Below are 15309 nucleotides of genomic sequence, written 5' to 3' on the forward strand. Positions count from 1 at the left end.
GTATAGCTTTGCAATGACTCAACGTGCATTGTTCTCAACCTACACGAGCCTGAAACACTGCAATCATTACCAGGGCAGCTCACAGAGTCTTCTCTCTAAAATCCACAGGAAAACATTTTCACCTTCCCCTCCCACTCAGAAATTCTCCTTATTGCTCTGTTAGAAAATGGAGTCTGCCTTTCTCCTCCACAGCCTCCCAACACAACTCCCACCTTTTGACATCTACAGGTAATTAAGTGCCTCCAGTATAAGTGCGACACCTCCATGCCTTTATTCTTGTTCCCTTCCCAAGGGGACAAGCTGCTGTCAGCCTAAACTAGTCTTGACACCTCCACAGATACACTCCCCCTGTCCTGAAATGCCTAGTCTCTTTTTAACATGCTAGAAGAGGTTGGCAGGAGAGACTATACTCTGACTTAACTCTAAGGGCTCCCTTCCTCCATGCCATGCTGTGTATTGCCCCTTTGCCCACAAGTCCAGATCAGGGATGCTGGCAGGAAGGGATGCTGCTCACTTCTGCAGAAGTGAGACCTCCTCTGTACAGAAATGCAGAAACTCTCCTGTGAAAAGCCTTCCCGTTGCATTTGGAACAGACCTGGGTTTAACTAAAGGCAAACTTTCCTATTCAAATGAGAAACGAGCAGAAAATGCAACACATATGAGTACAAACTCATGTGCATGAGAGTTCCTGTTCCTAGTAAATAATTATTACCTGCAGTAACAGGCAGTGCAGATCCTGCCTGTCCCCACCCCTCTTTTTTTCTTTTTCCCTTTTTTCTTTTTCTTCAATTACAGCATCAGAAGAAAACTAAGACCTTTTAGAGACATAAATGAAGCATTCCTGCTCTGGAACGGCATCAGCATCTGGACACCTGGCAAAACATAGTTCAATACCTACCGTACCTATTTCTCAACCCCCCTGACAGCAAGCATGAATATTTTTGCCTTTCTTCTTATTTACCAACAACATTTAAAGCCAAGAGTGCTCAGAACTCCATTTCAATGGTTTTTGTTCTGGTTACATTACAGCAAATTGCTTTGATCTGGGGGAGGGAGGAGGAGGGGAACAGAGAACATCTTAAGTTCACAAAGCCAAAAGCCAAGATGCACAAAACTGAAACATTCCAAAGTTAAAAATAATCGCCTTTAAACTGCAAGAGCAGAGCTGTAATTTTGAGCAGTACAGCATGACATCATGGTTTATATGGGGCCAGCTCAATAAATCAAACCGTGCCTAATTAGAGATCCTACTGCAAATCTACATTATTTGGACAAATAATTAAAACAGGACAGTCCGTAACACAAGCCAGATATGTTTACTAAAATATGTTCTTTTCAAACTTTTAGGTTCACTACTGCTTACAAAGCTTTCACATTTAGTAAATTATAGACCCCTAAGCTTTTATTTTAGGCTGACTTCACTTTCAAGGAATTCTTCAATTAACTTTACGTTGCTTTAAGCTCTTCATCCAACGAGAAAACAATCTGTGGTTTCTTACTTCTTTCTTACTTCTTCCAGTGCCAATGGCTGCCCTCCACGTTTGACTTGCAGACTTACTGCCTTTTTAGAGCCAGGGTCTGTTTGTCTAAAACCAGCCTAGTTGTCATAGCATTTTGACAAGTCCTCTGTAAAAGGAGAACAAAACTTTGAGGTGGGTAAACTGCTAAGAATAATGAAGGTTGTTCTCACAATCTCAATAGATGAGTGCCAAATTGAAGGAACACTCAGCAATAAACCCAGAGCTGAAAGCCTTGACTACCTGAGTTGCCCTTCTGTCCTACCTACCCCAATTTTTAATAATCCAATGTCTACTTTTCTCAGTTGCTTTTCTAAAATGTGTGCTTTTTCTCAAATCTAAAAGCTATGACATGGTCAAACATTTAAAGCCTAAAAAACCCCAGTGCTATCAAACATTACTATCTGTAGATGGTCAGGACACCTCTGGAATTGTTGTAAATGCTGTGGAGACTTTAACTATCAGTTGCTGTGTAGATAATATTAGGTCAAGAGCCAAAGAGTTTAACAAAATGCATGAGCTGAACAAAAGGGACAGGATTCAATCCTAAACTGCAAATTTTTCCTCCTAGACCTTGATAGATTTGTATGTAATTTTTTAATCTCAGATTAAAAAAGAGGGGAGAGTGGGCAGCCCTCCTTCCTTTTCTCTTCCGACATTTGACTTGCTAAATGGACCAACATAGGGAGGATTAGAAGAACTGTAAAGACAATGACTAAGGAGCAAAATGTTTGACACTGTCAACAAAAAAGGACTATACAAAAATGAGAGATATGTCTATTAGTGCAGTATTATGTTGTCCAAATAATTTTCTTCTGTAGAACACTAACCAAGCACAGACATGGAGAAACTACCGTTCACTTCTTAATACACAGATTTTAGATAAAATAACCCAGAGGGTTTTAAAGGAATCAAAGTACATTAAAAATTACATGCACTGCATAACAATGTTTATAAAAACATGGGAAATGCACCTCCCTCAATCACAGCCACCATGACCAGCATACCTTTAAACAGGAATGCACCTTTCAGACCTCCATTTGAATTCTTTGTTACAATAAAAACGCATCAAACTTGTAATTAAGAATTACTTAATTTTTTTTTTTTTTAATTTAAGACTGTCTTTGTGGACAGAAATATTATGACTGACCTCTGTTAAGTGCCAAGCATTTCGAGCCACAGCCTTTCCAATTCCCCTACATGCTCAGTGTGCAGCAATAGATTTCTCAGGGAAAAAAAAACCCTGTAACTATTTGGACATACTTCTGAAAGCAACAGTGAAAATTAAGAAAGCAGCCTTCTCAAGAAGTATCTATTTTTGCAATGTGTGCTTTTAAAGCACAATGCTTACGGAGTGAAATACTTCAGTTCTCTTGTGTAAACTTGTACAGATTGTTTGCTATTGATCTTTTGAGTCATATTTTGGCAGTAAACTAGTATCCTTGTAGAAAATGTAAGTACTACAGACCAAGTGATGTAATCTACATCTATATTTAACTCATTTTTACCCTCTCTCTCTCTTTTTTTTTTTTTTTTTTTCCAGAGGAACACTCAGGAAAGGATACAAAAATCAGACAGGTGAAACCAAAAAAAAACCCCAACCCCATAAATAATGAATCCATACTTCTTTTTTTTTCCCAGATTATGAGCCTTGTGATAATGAAAACCTTCAGAAGATACAGATTGTTTGTTTGTAGGAACATGGCTCTTTTAAGTCACAGGACAGAACTCAGATGAAAGAAGTAGTGTTTCTACCTGTACTCAAGATGTAGGACTATAAACTACTTTCTTAACTGAATGACATAAAGTGACTCTATAAAACCAGGGCAAAAACTGTTCTCAAGGAACTGAAATCTACATTTTTTTCACAGCGGATTCTTCTTTCCTCCCTGCCCCCAAGCTACTGTCTATTCAGAAAAAGAAGAAAATTGCACTGTAGAGAGGCCATCCATATGGCCCAGCCTTGTGCTGTGTGTGCAGTACATGTACGTGCACTGCACGCTGATGCAACATTCCCTCTCTACTTCTGTTGTAGCCCAAAGCAGGTGCTCCAATGTCCAGGTTGCTGGTCCTTTATGGAGTACACAACAATGCATGGCAGTTTGGACAGAAGCAGGAAGAGCCTATGGAGGAGGGTAGCTGACAGAAGGAAACTAATGCAATTCTCTTGACTGGCAATTAAAGCTTTGCTCAGTCTTAAACTCTCAAATGTGGTAAGTCTTTAACCAACAGAAGAGATTGCCAGGAAAGGACAACAGTGAGTGAAAGAGCGCATGAGCAAGTGCGCGAGCAAGAGGGTGCGCAGGAGATGGAACGTGTGTTTCCCCCTTTCCTCCTCTCAGGTTTCTCCCATCAACAGAGAACCACTGCCTAAGGGCTTGAATCTCTTCAAAGTCTGGTTACCCTAAAAATAAGAACATGGTTAAGGCCAATACATAGAATATGTAGAGAACAACTGCAGGAATCCTACTTTTTAAATCCTAGGTCGATATTTTCTTACCTCTCTGACGCAGGGACTCACTGACACCAGCTTTTTTGTACCTTTTCCTTTTTCCTTCTCATGCCACCAGTGTTGCTGCCTCTCTACCCTCCCCTCCTTGTCACGCTGCCTCCCACCTCTTCCTCATGCCACCTGGGAACCAGCTGTATGGGGAGCGGTCAACATGAGGACAAACACCATGCACCCACTTCTGCGCAACTACAAGCTTTGTCTCTTGGAATAAAGCATCTTGAACTCCAGGGTTCATTTGAGAACATCACTAATTGCCTTTCAGATGGAATGGCAAGGAAGAAGCATATTTAAGACTTGAGAAAATTAAATTCACACAACTTGCATTGACTTTATTAGAGGCTGAAACCCACATAAAATCTGTTTGAATAATAAGGGAGAGATTTTTGCATTACATTACACAAAGGATCAGACTACATGGCTACAGAGGGTCCTGACTAAATTGTGACAATACAGATGCCAGAGAATTTTAAAGATGAGGATTACTTCCCAGTATGAATTACACTATTTCTTGTTTTAGTTTTGGTCTTCTAAAAACAGACAAACCCCAAAGGAATATTATGCACACAGCAGCCCAGAGCTTGCCTTTAAATACTGTCCAAATGACATACTTCTTTGACCAAGAAGATAGCAATACCTCTGTTTCCATTAATTCTCTATTAAGAATCACAGGATTCAAACTGTTGATTTCCAGCAGCATTACCTCATGCCCGGGCCTCTCACTGATTAATTAAAACTGTATACGTATAGGAAAAAGAACAAAAAAGCAGAACTGCAATACTATGAACCAAGAGCGTCCCTGATAAAAGAAACGGACTGCTGTTCTCAACTCCTTTCCATAGGTTGATTGTGAATTGTAACCAGACAAGATCTCCTTTTTCAAGCTTCCAGCAACTGGCAAACATGTCTAATGCACAGGAAGTCATATTTATAGTTCCATTACTCTCCACAATATACCAATTCTCTTGTAATCAGAAGTTGTCTCTAGGCCTGCTAAATGAAAGATCTTTTTCCTTGGGACTGCAGCCTTTTAACAGGAAGCTTCCAAATCTACAGTTAATAATGGCTGTGGAGGGGAAAACACAGGACAGTATGGCCCCCACATCATTATTAGACAATAAAACCCCCAAACAATTCTGGAATCCTGGTATTGCAACTTGTGTTAATTACTCCGTTGAATCACCATTTAAGTTACGGTATGTGTTTAACTTACCTACTCTTTGCTACCTAGCTTTAAATTCTTTTTGGGTATAGATAGATAAAAAAATTAGTACTATATAAGCTTCAGTATATACTTGGGCAGGGTCTTTGAGCATGCAGATATTCCACAGGAAATCTGAAGGAGCCCACTCTGCTTCATTAAAGGAAAACCTATTTCAAACTTCTTCAAACTACTGAAGGTGACAGCCAGTAACTTGCTTGTGCGTTTGTACTGTCACCCTGTATATAGAAAATTATTAAGAAAAAACCCAAACACCTACTTGAAATTTTCAAATTCTCTTCCAGCAACCATACATGAGTATTTAAAAAGGCACAGCACTAGCCTTGGCCAAGGCTTCCCCTCCCCCCCTTAAATACAGAAAGAAAGAATACAATTTTTTAAGGAAGATAGAAAAAAGAGATTAATACTTTACCAAAGGAGAAATTCTTCAAAAGCAAAAAATCACTGCAAAAGTCATTCTTACCTAAAATTGAAAGAAAAGAGAGAGGGGAAAGTAAATAAGATTAAGAATCACCCCTTAGAACATTGCACCTTCAAAACACAAAGAATTCCTGAACAATATTTTACACACATCATGACAGCGTGGAACAAATCTAAAGAAAACAAGCTACACCAGAACAGGAAATTGCAATTTCTTTGAAACAATAATTAACCTTAAGAAGGAAACCACTACTAATATAAACAAACAAGTAATAAAGGAAACCATTTTACCATAGGGAAACCTGTCTTAAAGCAGCAGAACAAGGGAAAATAAAAAGTGTTTGCCAGAAGTGATGGGTCTCTAAAGAAAATTGGAGCAATTCTGTAGTAAGGCTCATGCACGCGCAGACTTCAAATAGGTCACATTCAAGGTTTCAAAGAGGATGCTGGACAACAAGCAGAAATTTCAGTTACTTTTAAATAGAGGACTCAAATTTAAACTGAATCTCATATTGCTGGCACTTACATACAATCAGGAGTTTGAAGGACGTCTAGCAGGCTAAATTGCTTTTATAATCATAGCTTTCGGTGCCCAGTCCTTGTCATTTATAAATAACTACAGTTATAGTAAGTATCTTGGTGATTATTTCATTATCTCAAATGAGAATCAGAAATGGGAAAAGAGGAAAAATCAGAAACTTGAACATTTTTCATCAGAAGATGACAACTTCAAAATTTTTCATAAGAAACATGCATACAAAATTGAAAACAGGTCTAATTTTCAGAATTTAAAATTGTTACTTTTTACATAAAAACTCATTCCCAAATCTGAAGTATTAATTTTTGCTTCCTTTTACCGCTTGCAATTCTTAAATAGTTGCAAGTGAGTAGTAGTCCTCTTGTATTTACTGATATTCCAGTGGGAGAAACAAAGTTCATAGGAGTGCAAGAAAGCTGTAACTAAAATAAATACTAAAAACAGAAACAATTTTTATTTCAGATGTTAAGTCAAGTGTCTGCAAGTAACACCATTTCAGACTGTCCCTATTTGTTTCTTGTTTATTACACTGGTGCATTTTGTGGTTTCTAGTATTTTTGGCAACTGGAACATACACGGTAAAGCTAGCAACACAACAAAAGTTTAGCAAAGGCAACCATAATTTGATTTAACAAACCAACACAGAATAGAGCAAGCAGCTTTACCAACAGTGGAACCAACGTAGTTTGGCTTTCTATGAATGTGTGTCCTATGGGGATTCAAAAAACCTTCAGTAGGTCCACAAGCTCACGCTAAGATCTCTCTCTTCTACCTGGGTAGCCATTCTCTTGAAATGTATTGAAAGATATTATTGTCAAAAGCTGTTTCTCAACTGGTCCCTCCCCATCACTGTGAATGACTGTCAGACAGATAAAAGTCCTTCTTCCCTAGAAGAACAAGGCAATGAGAGAAGTACCAGATCCAGTACTTTTACATAAGTCCATTCAATTTTTACGAAGTGGCATTTAACTAAGAAAAAGAACTTTCCTGTTCTCCAAACCAGCTTCTTAACTCTATAGCAGTGTTAAGTTTTCTGACTTCTTTTTATCTTTCACACGCATTTAGGAGGATCACTACAAGAGAAAAACCTTTATACGATGCTAAAATAGATCCTCGGTCAGCAAATTCCAATACTTACCTACAAGGAGATTTTAGTGAAGTCAGAAATGGAAAATATTTGTTATGGAGATCTGAAACACAAATACACCACCTGTGCCTCATCACCCTCACAAAGTGAGTTTTTCCTACGTCTCCTAAAGGGATTTGGGAAATGGAAATTTCCAAAGCTAGGCAAATGGCAGAAAATAACATGTACAAATCAAGAATGTCACAGAGTTGCACTCAGGAAGCCTAAGAGATTATCTCTGGAAACACCTTCTCAAATGGAAAAATGGTGGCAGCAGCAGTCGTGGGAGATGAGAGAAAGTCAGGCCTATCTAAAAACAAGACAAACCCTCCAATTCCCAGGAGGAAACTCAGAGCAAGAATGAAGGAAGATCGCTGATGGTTAAATTATGCACTTTTCTCATGCTGTTAAAACCAAAGAGCAACAGTCCATTCAGAAATCCTCTGCATTACTCTGTAGCTATGTACCTACTTGAGCTCACCAAGGGCTCCCAGGTAGCTAAGCAGCAAGCCAGGAAGCTCAAACGGTCAGCGACAGCCCTGCAAGGGAACGTTTTTAAGATACAGGCAGAGCACCAATGAACCAGGAACAAAGGCATTGCGACCTGACAGAGGTAGAGTCTCAAAAGAACTGCAAGAGATCCCAAGGTAGAGGCGGTGTCTGGGCCCTTCTCAAAAGCCAGAGGGAGCCAAAAGAAAGGCTCTGGGCACAGACCTCTGCACTGCAGTTCCACTGTGTCATGAGCATGAACCATCTCTTTGACACATGATGCCTTCACAGCACAGCCTCTGAGCATCATGCCTACCCCTGAGACCATAATTTTCTTCAATTCTACTTGTTCTATTACCTTTTTTTTTTTTTTTTTTTTTAAACCCTGAGATTCCCCATATCCTTCTGGTATCTTGTAATGAGAGATTGCTCAACTGATGAATGATACCAAGAACATACAAAATCTGAAAGCAGATTCAAAGAAGCATTTATGTGCAGTCTCCCTGGGAGATAAGGTGCCAACACCCAATTTAAAGAGTTTGCTGTAAGCTTCCTATGGTCCTGGTATGAGTAACGTACCCAGGTATCTTTTACACCAGAAAAGGTCACAGGAAGAAAGGCATACACAGAAAAATAAAATACTAAATCTTCACTGTTTTGGAGACTTCACAGGGCTTTTTCTGAATATGCAGAACTAATGTTGGCCTTTTGCATCCCCCTATCTATGTTGATCTTTGGCTAAATACAAGATAAAAACTACCAAAGTATCAAAAAGACCATACAAAGCATTTGGAGAAAGCTACCTAGCGGCACACAGAAACAAACAGTGACCTGCAGTGTTATCAGACAAGCCATGTGAAGCTTGGTAACACACCACAAATGCCAACCAAAGAAATGCATGTGCAAAAGTCACGTTAATCCTTAGGTAAATCTAGATTTAAGTAGCCCAATAAATAAGACTATGAACTATAGTTCTGGCCATTTAACCCACTTTGTTATTTTGGCTTGGTACACTTGTTATAGGGCCACCTGAGCCAGGACACTTGCTAACATCTGTTTCCTGCCTCTTGGGCCCTTCCCCAATCAGAGCTTCCTCTGGACTCAGGAGTTTGACCAAGCCAAGGAGCCAGACAGCGCTCTCTTGCTCTCTCTCTGCAGATGGTTTGCTGCTTTGAGCAGCAAGAGGCAACTACAACTTGACATGAACTAGAGGGCAGGCAATGTCCAGCCTCATAAACCTGCAGGAGAAGTGAAGGTACAGGTTTTAGAGAAGCTGTTTAAAGACAGTTTCTTTTTTCACTTCTACTTCATTCAGTGCCTTTCCATTTTGAAAAAGAAGCTTTTAAGCTTCAGTTGATTCATTTTCTAGTTGAAAGCGCAAAAGAAGAGAGGTTTAGACAAAAACCCAAAAAAACAGTTCTACAGCCAAGGCTCTGGCTATTTAGCCAGAAGAAAACAAAAGCCAGAAATACCATTTCACTGCTCAAGCTGAAAGACAGATTCTAGATACACAGCTTACACAAAGGCACGTGTCAAACAATATGCTTGATTTTTGCTTAAACACTGACTCACTGAATAAAATCTATGTTACTCTTTTATGAAAACAGTGCCTTTAAAAGCAGCAAAATGAAATACAGACAACATTAAGCAGGGCATGACCTTTTGCCATCCTCATTCAGGCATCTGTGTAATTACAATCATTAACTCCATTAGCATATACTGCAATGTATACAAGATGTGCTGCATGTTGCATTAGAGAATTTATTTTTTTTTAAAGGTTTTTTAATGATATGTTTACCTTAAGAATTTACTCATCTGGTGCACCTTTTGAGACTAGCAGATCATAGGATGAGTTTGTTTTCCTTTAAGATATGTTTGCATAATGTCATCGGAAAGTGCATATAAAATTTTATCTCAGGCATCAGTATGGCCTTTAATAGAAATAGTTGAGAGGTATGCCTTATAGAAATAAGTTGGGGGTTTTTTTCTGGCTCATTATTCACTTTGGCCATTCTTTTCTCTTAAGGGAATGTTATTTCCAAGAAATGTCACATATCTAAGTATCAAGGTTGTTTACATTCTACACAAACATTACGCTCTCAAGCTTTCATTTTTGAAAATGTCAAAAAGTAAGGGGGATGATGCTGTGCTTGTAAAAACATTCTTTATTAACGGAATGAGTCTCATGGCATTTTACGTTTCCCACAAGACATTTTTCTGTCTATCATTTTAGAACTTTTTCCCACACATCGTGTTCCTGATACAGGCTTTGGCAGGTTGTGAGATATGAGCTGGCAGGAAAATGATAGCTTGTTTTCAGCATAACCTTCTACTGTTAAACATTAAGCACTTTTTGCACAAGATAATTCGGACTGAGCAGTGCACACACAGAGAAAAGAAGACAGTTTTAGTTGAGAAAAGCTGAAGTCCTGAAGGATGCTAAAGACTTCGTGACAGTTTTACAGAGAAAACAAAGGAATCTGGAAAAAATAATCAGCATTTCTTGCAAATTCTACATAGTCTTCATTCTGGTCTCCTAAAAGAGACTTGAGAGCATTTGACAGCACACTTTCTAGCAAGTTTAGTGGAACATCAATACAGACACTCTACGAGGAACCTGTAGTTAAAGGACACACATACACAAATAGCAGAACAAATACTGATCTTCAGGTGTAAAAGAGGTCCGGTGAGCCAGCCCACCATAAAGGAATGACCAAGACTTCAAAGTGTATCAGAGAACATGCTAACATGTTTTCTTGATCAGCAAGATCAAGTTCCTGGCTACTCCATTAAGGAATTAATAGGTGGACCAAATTTGATGGGAACAGTTGTACCTGCAGCCCAAGGAAGTTTCAAAAGCTGGAGACAGCATCACAAACTTGCCATTTGTATTTTGTAAGCTTATATCTATGCAAATACACAAAAAGAAATAGGAGGCTTTACTGACAGACAGCAACTGACTCATGGTCCTGTTGCAAAGCTTACTAATGTCATAACGTTATCATTGCTAAACCCATGAACATGAAAAAGACTTAGTTGATAAAAATCAGAATTCACGTAAGGACAGAGAAAGTTTCTAAAGCTGCCTGGACCACAGATATCTAATGGTGCTTTTCATTTAGCATTATGGTCAGCTATCTGTAAAAAGCATATTTAATGTTTCATAAACATAGACTTTAAAACAAAAGTGCTTCTAATCAGATCTGGCAGGAAAGGGAGAAATGCATACATAGAATGAGGTAAGTGTGATCTTGCCCAGCTGAAGAACAGGGAATGGCAGGGCTTCAGGCCATGACTCACACAGACACTAAACAGTAGAGAGCTACAGATAATTCTCAGGTAAACTTTGCATGAGCCACTACGTCATCCTTCTTTACCCTTCCTGCATTAATCATGTCATTAGTAACCTGACGCAGCCCGAGAAGAATGTCTGATTTACAGGGAGCAGAGCAATGCTAGCAGAACAAACACTTTGGCAGGTCAAAAAAGGAAAGACCAACCTAAATTTCATTTTAGTTTGAACCACACCCTAGAAGAACAAGAAAACTAGGAAAAAGAAAAACCAAAACCAAAAAGATATCTTCCCACTGTGAGATTGCATACTTTCTTAAAAGTTCCTGATGAATCAGTTACTGAGAGCACAAATGCGAAGGATATGCAAGAGCACACGGATAAAGAACCAGCCCAAACACGTACCTAAACAAAGGAAAGAGGAAAAAAAACCCCAAGCTTTCTTTTGAAGTTTTCATCACAGTTACGTAATTTCCACATTAGTCTGGATGTTTTTAAATACCTTTTATAGCATACAGTTGTGAATCAATTGTACAGTGAGTACGAAGTGTACTGTTAGGAAAGATTCATGTCCCAGCCAGGTGTCTTGGTTACTCCACTAAATTAAGAAGTACAAGGGGAAATACTGGGGCAAGAGAAAAATGTAAAATTTCACAATTTCTTTTTAAAATTATTACTCACTCTAGATTGATAGCAGTCACTTTAATAAATGTGGCTATCATTTAAAATATTGTATATGGCTATTTCACCTTAAACATCTCAAAAAAGTAATGGTCATTTGAAGGAAGAGCAGATCACTTCCATTCACTCTGAAGCAAATAAAAAACCCTGTAGATTACTTTAAAAGCAGAATTAAATTATCCTTATGTTTCTTGAAGCAAAGAAAATTATTACCCAAAACATGCAAGGGGTGCCGGTAGCAGCAACAGCTGCTTTAAAAAAAGTCCACAAGAGCCATTTCACAGTAGCAATTCTCAGAAGAGTATCCACAGCAAATGTGTGTTGAAGTCTCTCTAAGCATATGGAAACCTCACTGCTTATGGGGTTTTGTTCAGGTTCTCATGACTTCATCTGCTTCTAAGTCTTCCTAAGTAGGCTGCCTATTTTCTTAATGTTTCCTTCCCATAGAACACTCCCTTTTCCCTCACTTGCCTCTCATTTTATCTTAGCATCAATCCTGTGAACTACCAAAGTGATTTCTTAGCTTCATGACTTTAAACCACAGGGTTTCAGGTCTACTTTCCATCATAAAGCAAAGCTCTAGAAATTAAAAAGCAAAGTCAGAAAAAACTATTTTATCTCCTCCTTTTCACCTTTGTCTTTGACCCACTACAATGGGTGCACTTGAGCTACTGATACCTAAATGTGCCACCTCAGTTAAAAACAGCTGATCATTTTGTTCGTACTGATTATTCATGCCATCCCTTTCTCAATATTAAAAGTAACATATAAAATACTACCAATTTTATAGCAAAAATGTTAAGACAATATATCAAAATATCAGTGGAATGCAAAATAACAAAGAAAATACAACATTTATCTTCTGATACTGAATTGGAAAGCTCTTCCATTATGCCATGACTGTAGGCCTAAATCTCTCACTAAAATTTAAATCAAGGTGTTTTGAAGGTTTTCTCAACTTATGTAAATGGGCATGTCCCTTCCCTGGCTTCTTGCTTTAAAGCCAACATTGACGAGAGAAGCAAAAAACTGTTTTGTGCCTGATAGTTGTTCAATGTCATATGCAGAAAAACACTAGTAATCCCAAATCTGAAATAGGCAGTAATCTGCCTTACAACTATTCCCTTTCTCACCAGTTTCTTGAAGGTCAGCTAAAGACTACGTGGGCAACAGTGAAAAATCTCTCAGAAGAGTCCCCACGTAGATAAACAGGGTTTGCCAGAAAGTGGTAGGTTGGTAAGAGTGATCTGTTTGTGCTTCAATCAGCAAAGGTGTTAAAGACAGTTTCACAACTTTGGTTTATTTTGGGAGGAGTGGGGGTGTTCTTTTTTAATTTAAGACCTTCTGAAACCAAATAAAAGATTTAGAGTTACAATGGCAACAACTTAATGCATATTCTATAGTGTAGATGAGCTCCCTGGGGAAAACCTGCACTCTGATAAACAACAGATTCCATCTTCCCCTGCCTTGAGCAGTATAAACTAGGCTCACAGTTTACACCTAATCTAGTGGTGGCTTTCAAAACAAACACATTTCAGACATATCTAGCAAATATTCCTCTTCCCAGTCTGCATCCAAAGCTTCCTCTTGAAAAAAAGGCCTCCTTCCCTGACGAAGACTTCAAAGACATCTTCCAAATCTGCCAACAGTTTGCATTACATAGTACACCTAGGAATTTTAAACTGACCTTTGTCCCCTCCCAGAAAGCCATCAGCCTGCTCAAAACGACCCACGCATACTCAGCAGAAAGCCAAAGCTCCCAGAAACTCCTACAAATACATAATGTATCTGTCCCATGGGGTGAGACTGCGTGTGCCTCTACGCACACACGAAAGGGTGAAAAGAGCTTTCCACAGTCTTGAATATCCCACAGTATGCATCTGGTCCCTAGAGGCCTTTCCCTATTCCTTGCTCTGTGGCACCGCTTCCTTCCATGTCTACAGCTAAAAAGGGTCTCAGAAATTTACTCACAACTTGGGAGTAACATGCACGTGCACTTTGCCAGCACAGGCTGTAGAAAGGCAAGGAGGAGGAACACCCACAACCCACTTACACTCCACACCTACTGTAGCAAGGCTCCTGCGATGGGAACACGCAGTATGAATACCTCCCCCAGGAAGCTGCACTTTCCCCATGGGAGCATGCAGCGGAGCTTGCACGGCTGTTATACGCCCCATGCAAATGTACAATTTTCTGGTGGTGGGAACTGAATTTGATACCTTCTGCCAACTTAAAAATCTATCCCTAGTGAGGAAAAACAAAAACAAAGAAACAAAACAGACAATGACTATAGAGACTCCAGAGGAATGTAATGACTATAACAAAAGGCAACAGCAGTAGTGTGACAAGGGTTTATTAATGGGTCAAAAAACAAGCTGAAATGACTCAGCCACAGAACCAAATCCCAGCAGGATTGCCTTAAATCTCCTTCAGAGATTGCAGGCCTTCGTGCAGTTTGTATTCAAGTTCTCTTGGGACCATTAAAAAGAAGGCTCTATCTGCTCTTTCACGTCTTGATCAGAAGGGTGCCCTACCAAAGCAGGGCAGCATCGCTATCCCCTTTTAGCAGAGCAGAAACAGCTCAGAAGCATCAAGCTGTACCCTCTTAATGAAGGGCAGTGAGTCAGAGTAGAGCACAAACAACTCCTACCAAATTGCCACTGGTGCAATGCAAACGGTTTTCTTAAAGTGACTGTAAAGCTATGGTAAGAAAATAATGGTCAACAGAAGTTTGTACAACTACTACTAAAAGAGCACATGAACAGGCTATAAATGTGGAGAGAGGTGACAACACTGGAGTGACTTGGGTATTTTATCCCATTCATTCAAGGGAAGGCATGTCTAACTCAAACACAGCCTTGCTCCTCCGAAACACTACCTACCTCTGCCACTATTAGGAAGCAGGACTGTCATGCACCCTATATACTTCAATATTTCAGATTGTTTATTAATGCATATGTAGGTGTCATTCCAAGTATGCAAGAGACAGCAGTGTGTTGTGATTCTGAGCATTTCTACATTCGCATGTAACTACTCACAAAATTGACACCTTCAACCTATCCATGCCAGGCCTTCTCTCAATTACTTACCTTAAACAGCACAGTAACACAAAGGTTAAAACATGAATTCAACAAAAATCTCAATTCCTTAGTTACAATGATAAAATAAAAAAAAAAAGCAATTAAGAAGTCTCACTCTTTTCATTAACAAACCCACAGATTTTCAAACAGAGCTTTCTAAGGAAGACATTGTCTTCCTTGATGTTCCATGTGCACCATGCTACAGCCTTTGAAGGGGACAGTCACAACAGTTAGGTTTTAGTTTCTTTCAGATTACCGAGTCAGGTGCCAAATTCTTCTACATATTTGATGGGGAGGTAAATGCCTACAAGAGTGCTTCAGCTAGATGCCTAAAGATGAAGGAGAAAGACCAGAATACACTGATATCAAAAAGGGACAGTCACGGACCTGGCAGGAATTATGAACTGAACAGAAAAGAAACCCACCACATTTTGGA

At 39.2% G+C, this 15309-nt stretch overlaps 2 protein-coding genes across 6 annotated transcripts in view; one reads left to right on the forward strand and one right to left on the reverse strand.

The window, feature by feature from the left end:
- The window catches only part of CMSS1 (cms1 ribosomal small subunit homolog), a 248560-nt gene that overhangs the window by 114315 nt on the left and 118936 nt on the right, over window positions 1-15309 (reverse strand). For 3 of the 4 annotated variants that reach the window (XM_075514095.1, XM_075514078.1, XM_075514084.1), the window contains one exon: window positions 5661-5711. The exons of the other annotated variant lie outside the window; for it this stretch is intronic. In XM_075514095.1, coding sequence (XP_075370210.1) covers window positions 5661-5711 — 51 coding nt within the window. The remainder of the gene's footprint in view (window positions 1-5660; window positions 5712-15309) is intronic. 4 annotated transcript variants of the gene reach the window in all.
- The window catches only part of LOC142415593 (filamin A-interacting protein 1-like), a 162810-nt gene that overhangs the window by 81485 nt on the left and 66016 nt on the right, over window positions 1-15309 (forward strand). The gene's annotated exons all lie outside the window — the stretch shown is intronic.

Source organism: Mycteria americana, chromosome 1 (genome assembly GCF_035582795.1).
Source record: "Mycteria americana isolate JAX WOST 10 ecotype Jacksonville Zoo and Gardens chromosome 1, USCA_MyAme_1.0, whole genome shotgun sequence".
NCBI classification, from domain to species: Eukaryota; Metazoa; Chordata; class Aves; order Ciconiiformes; family Ciconiidae; genus Mycteria; species Mycteria americana.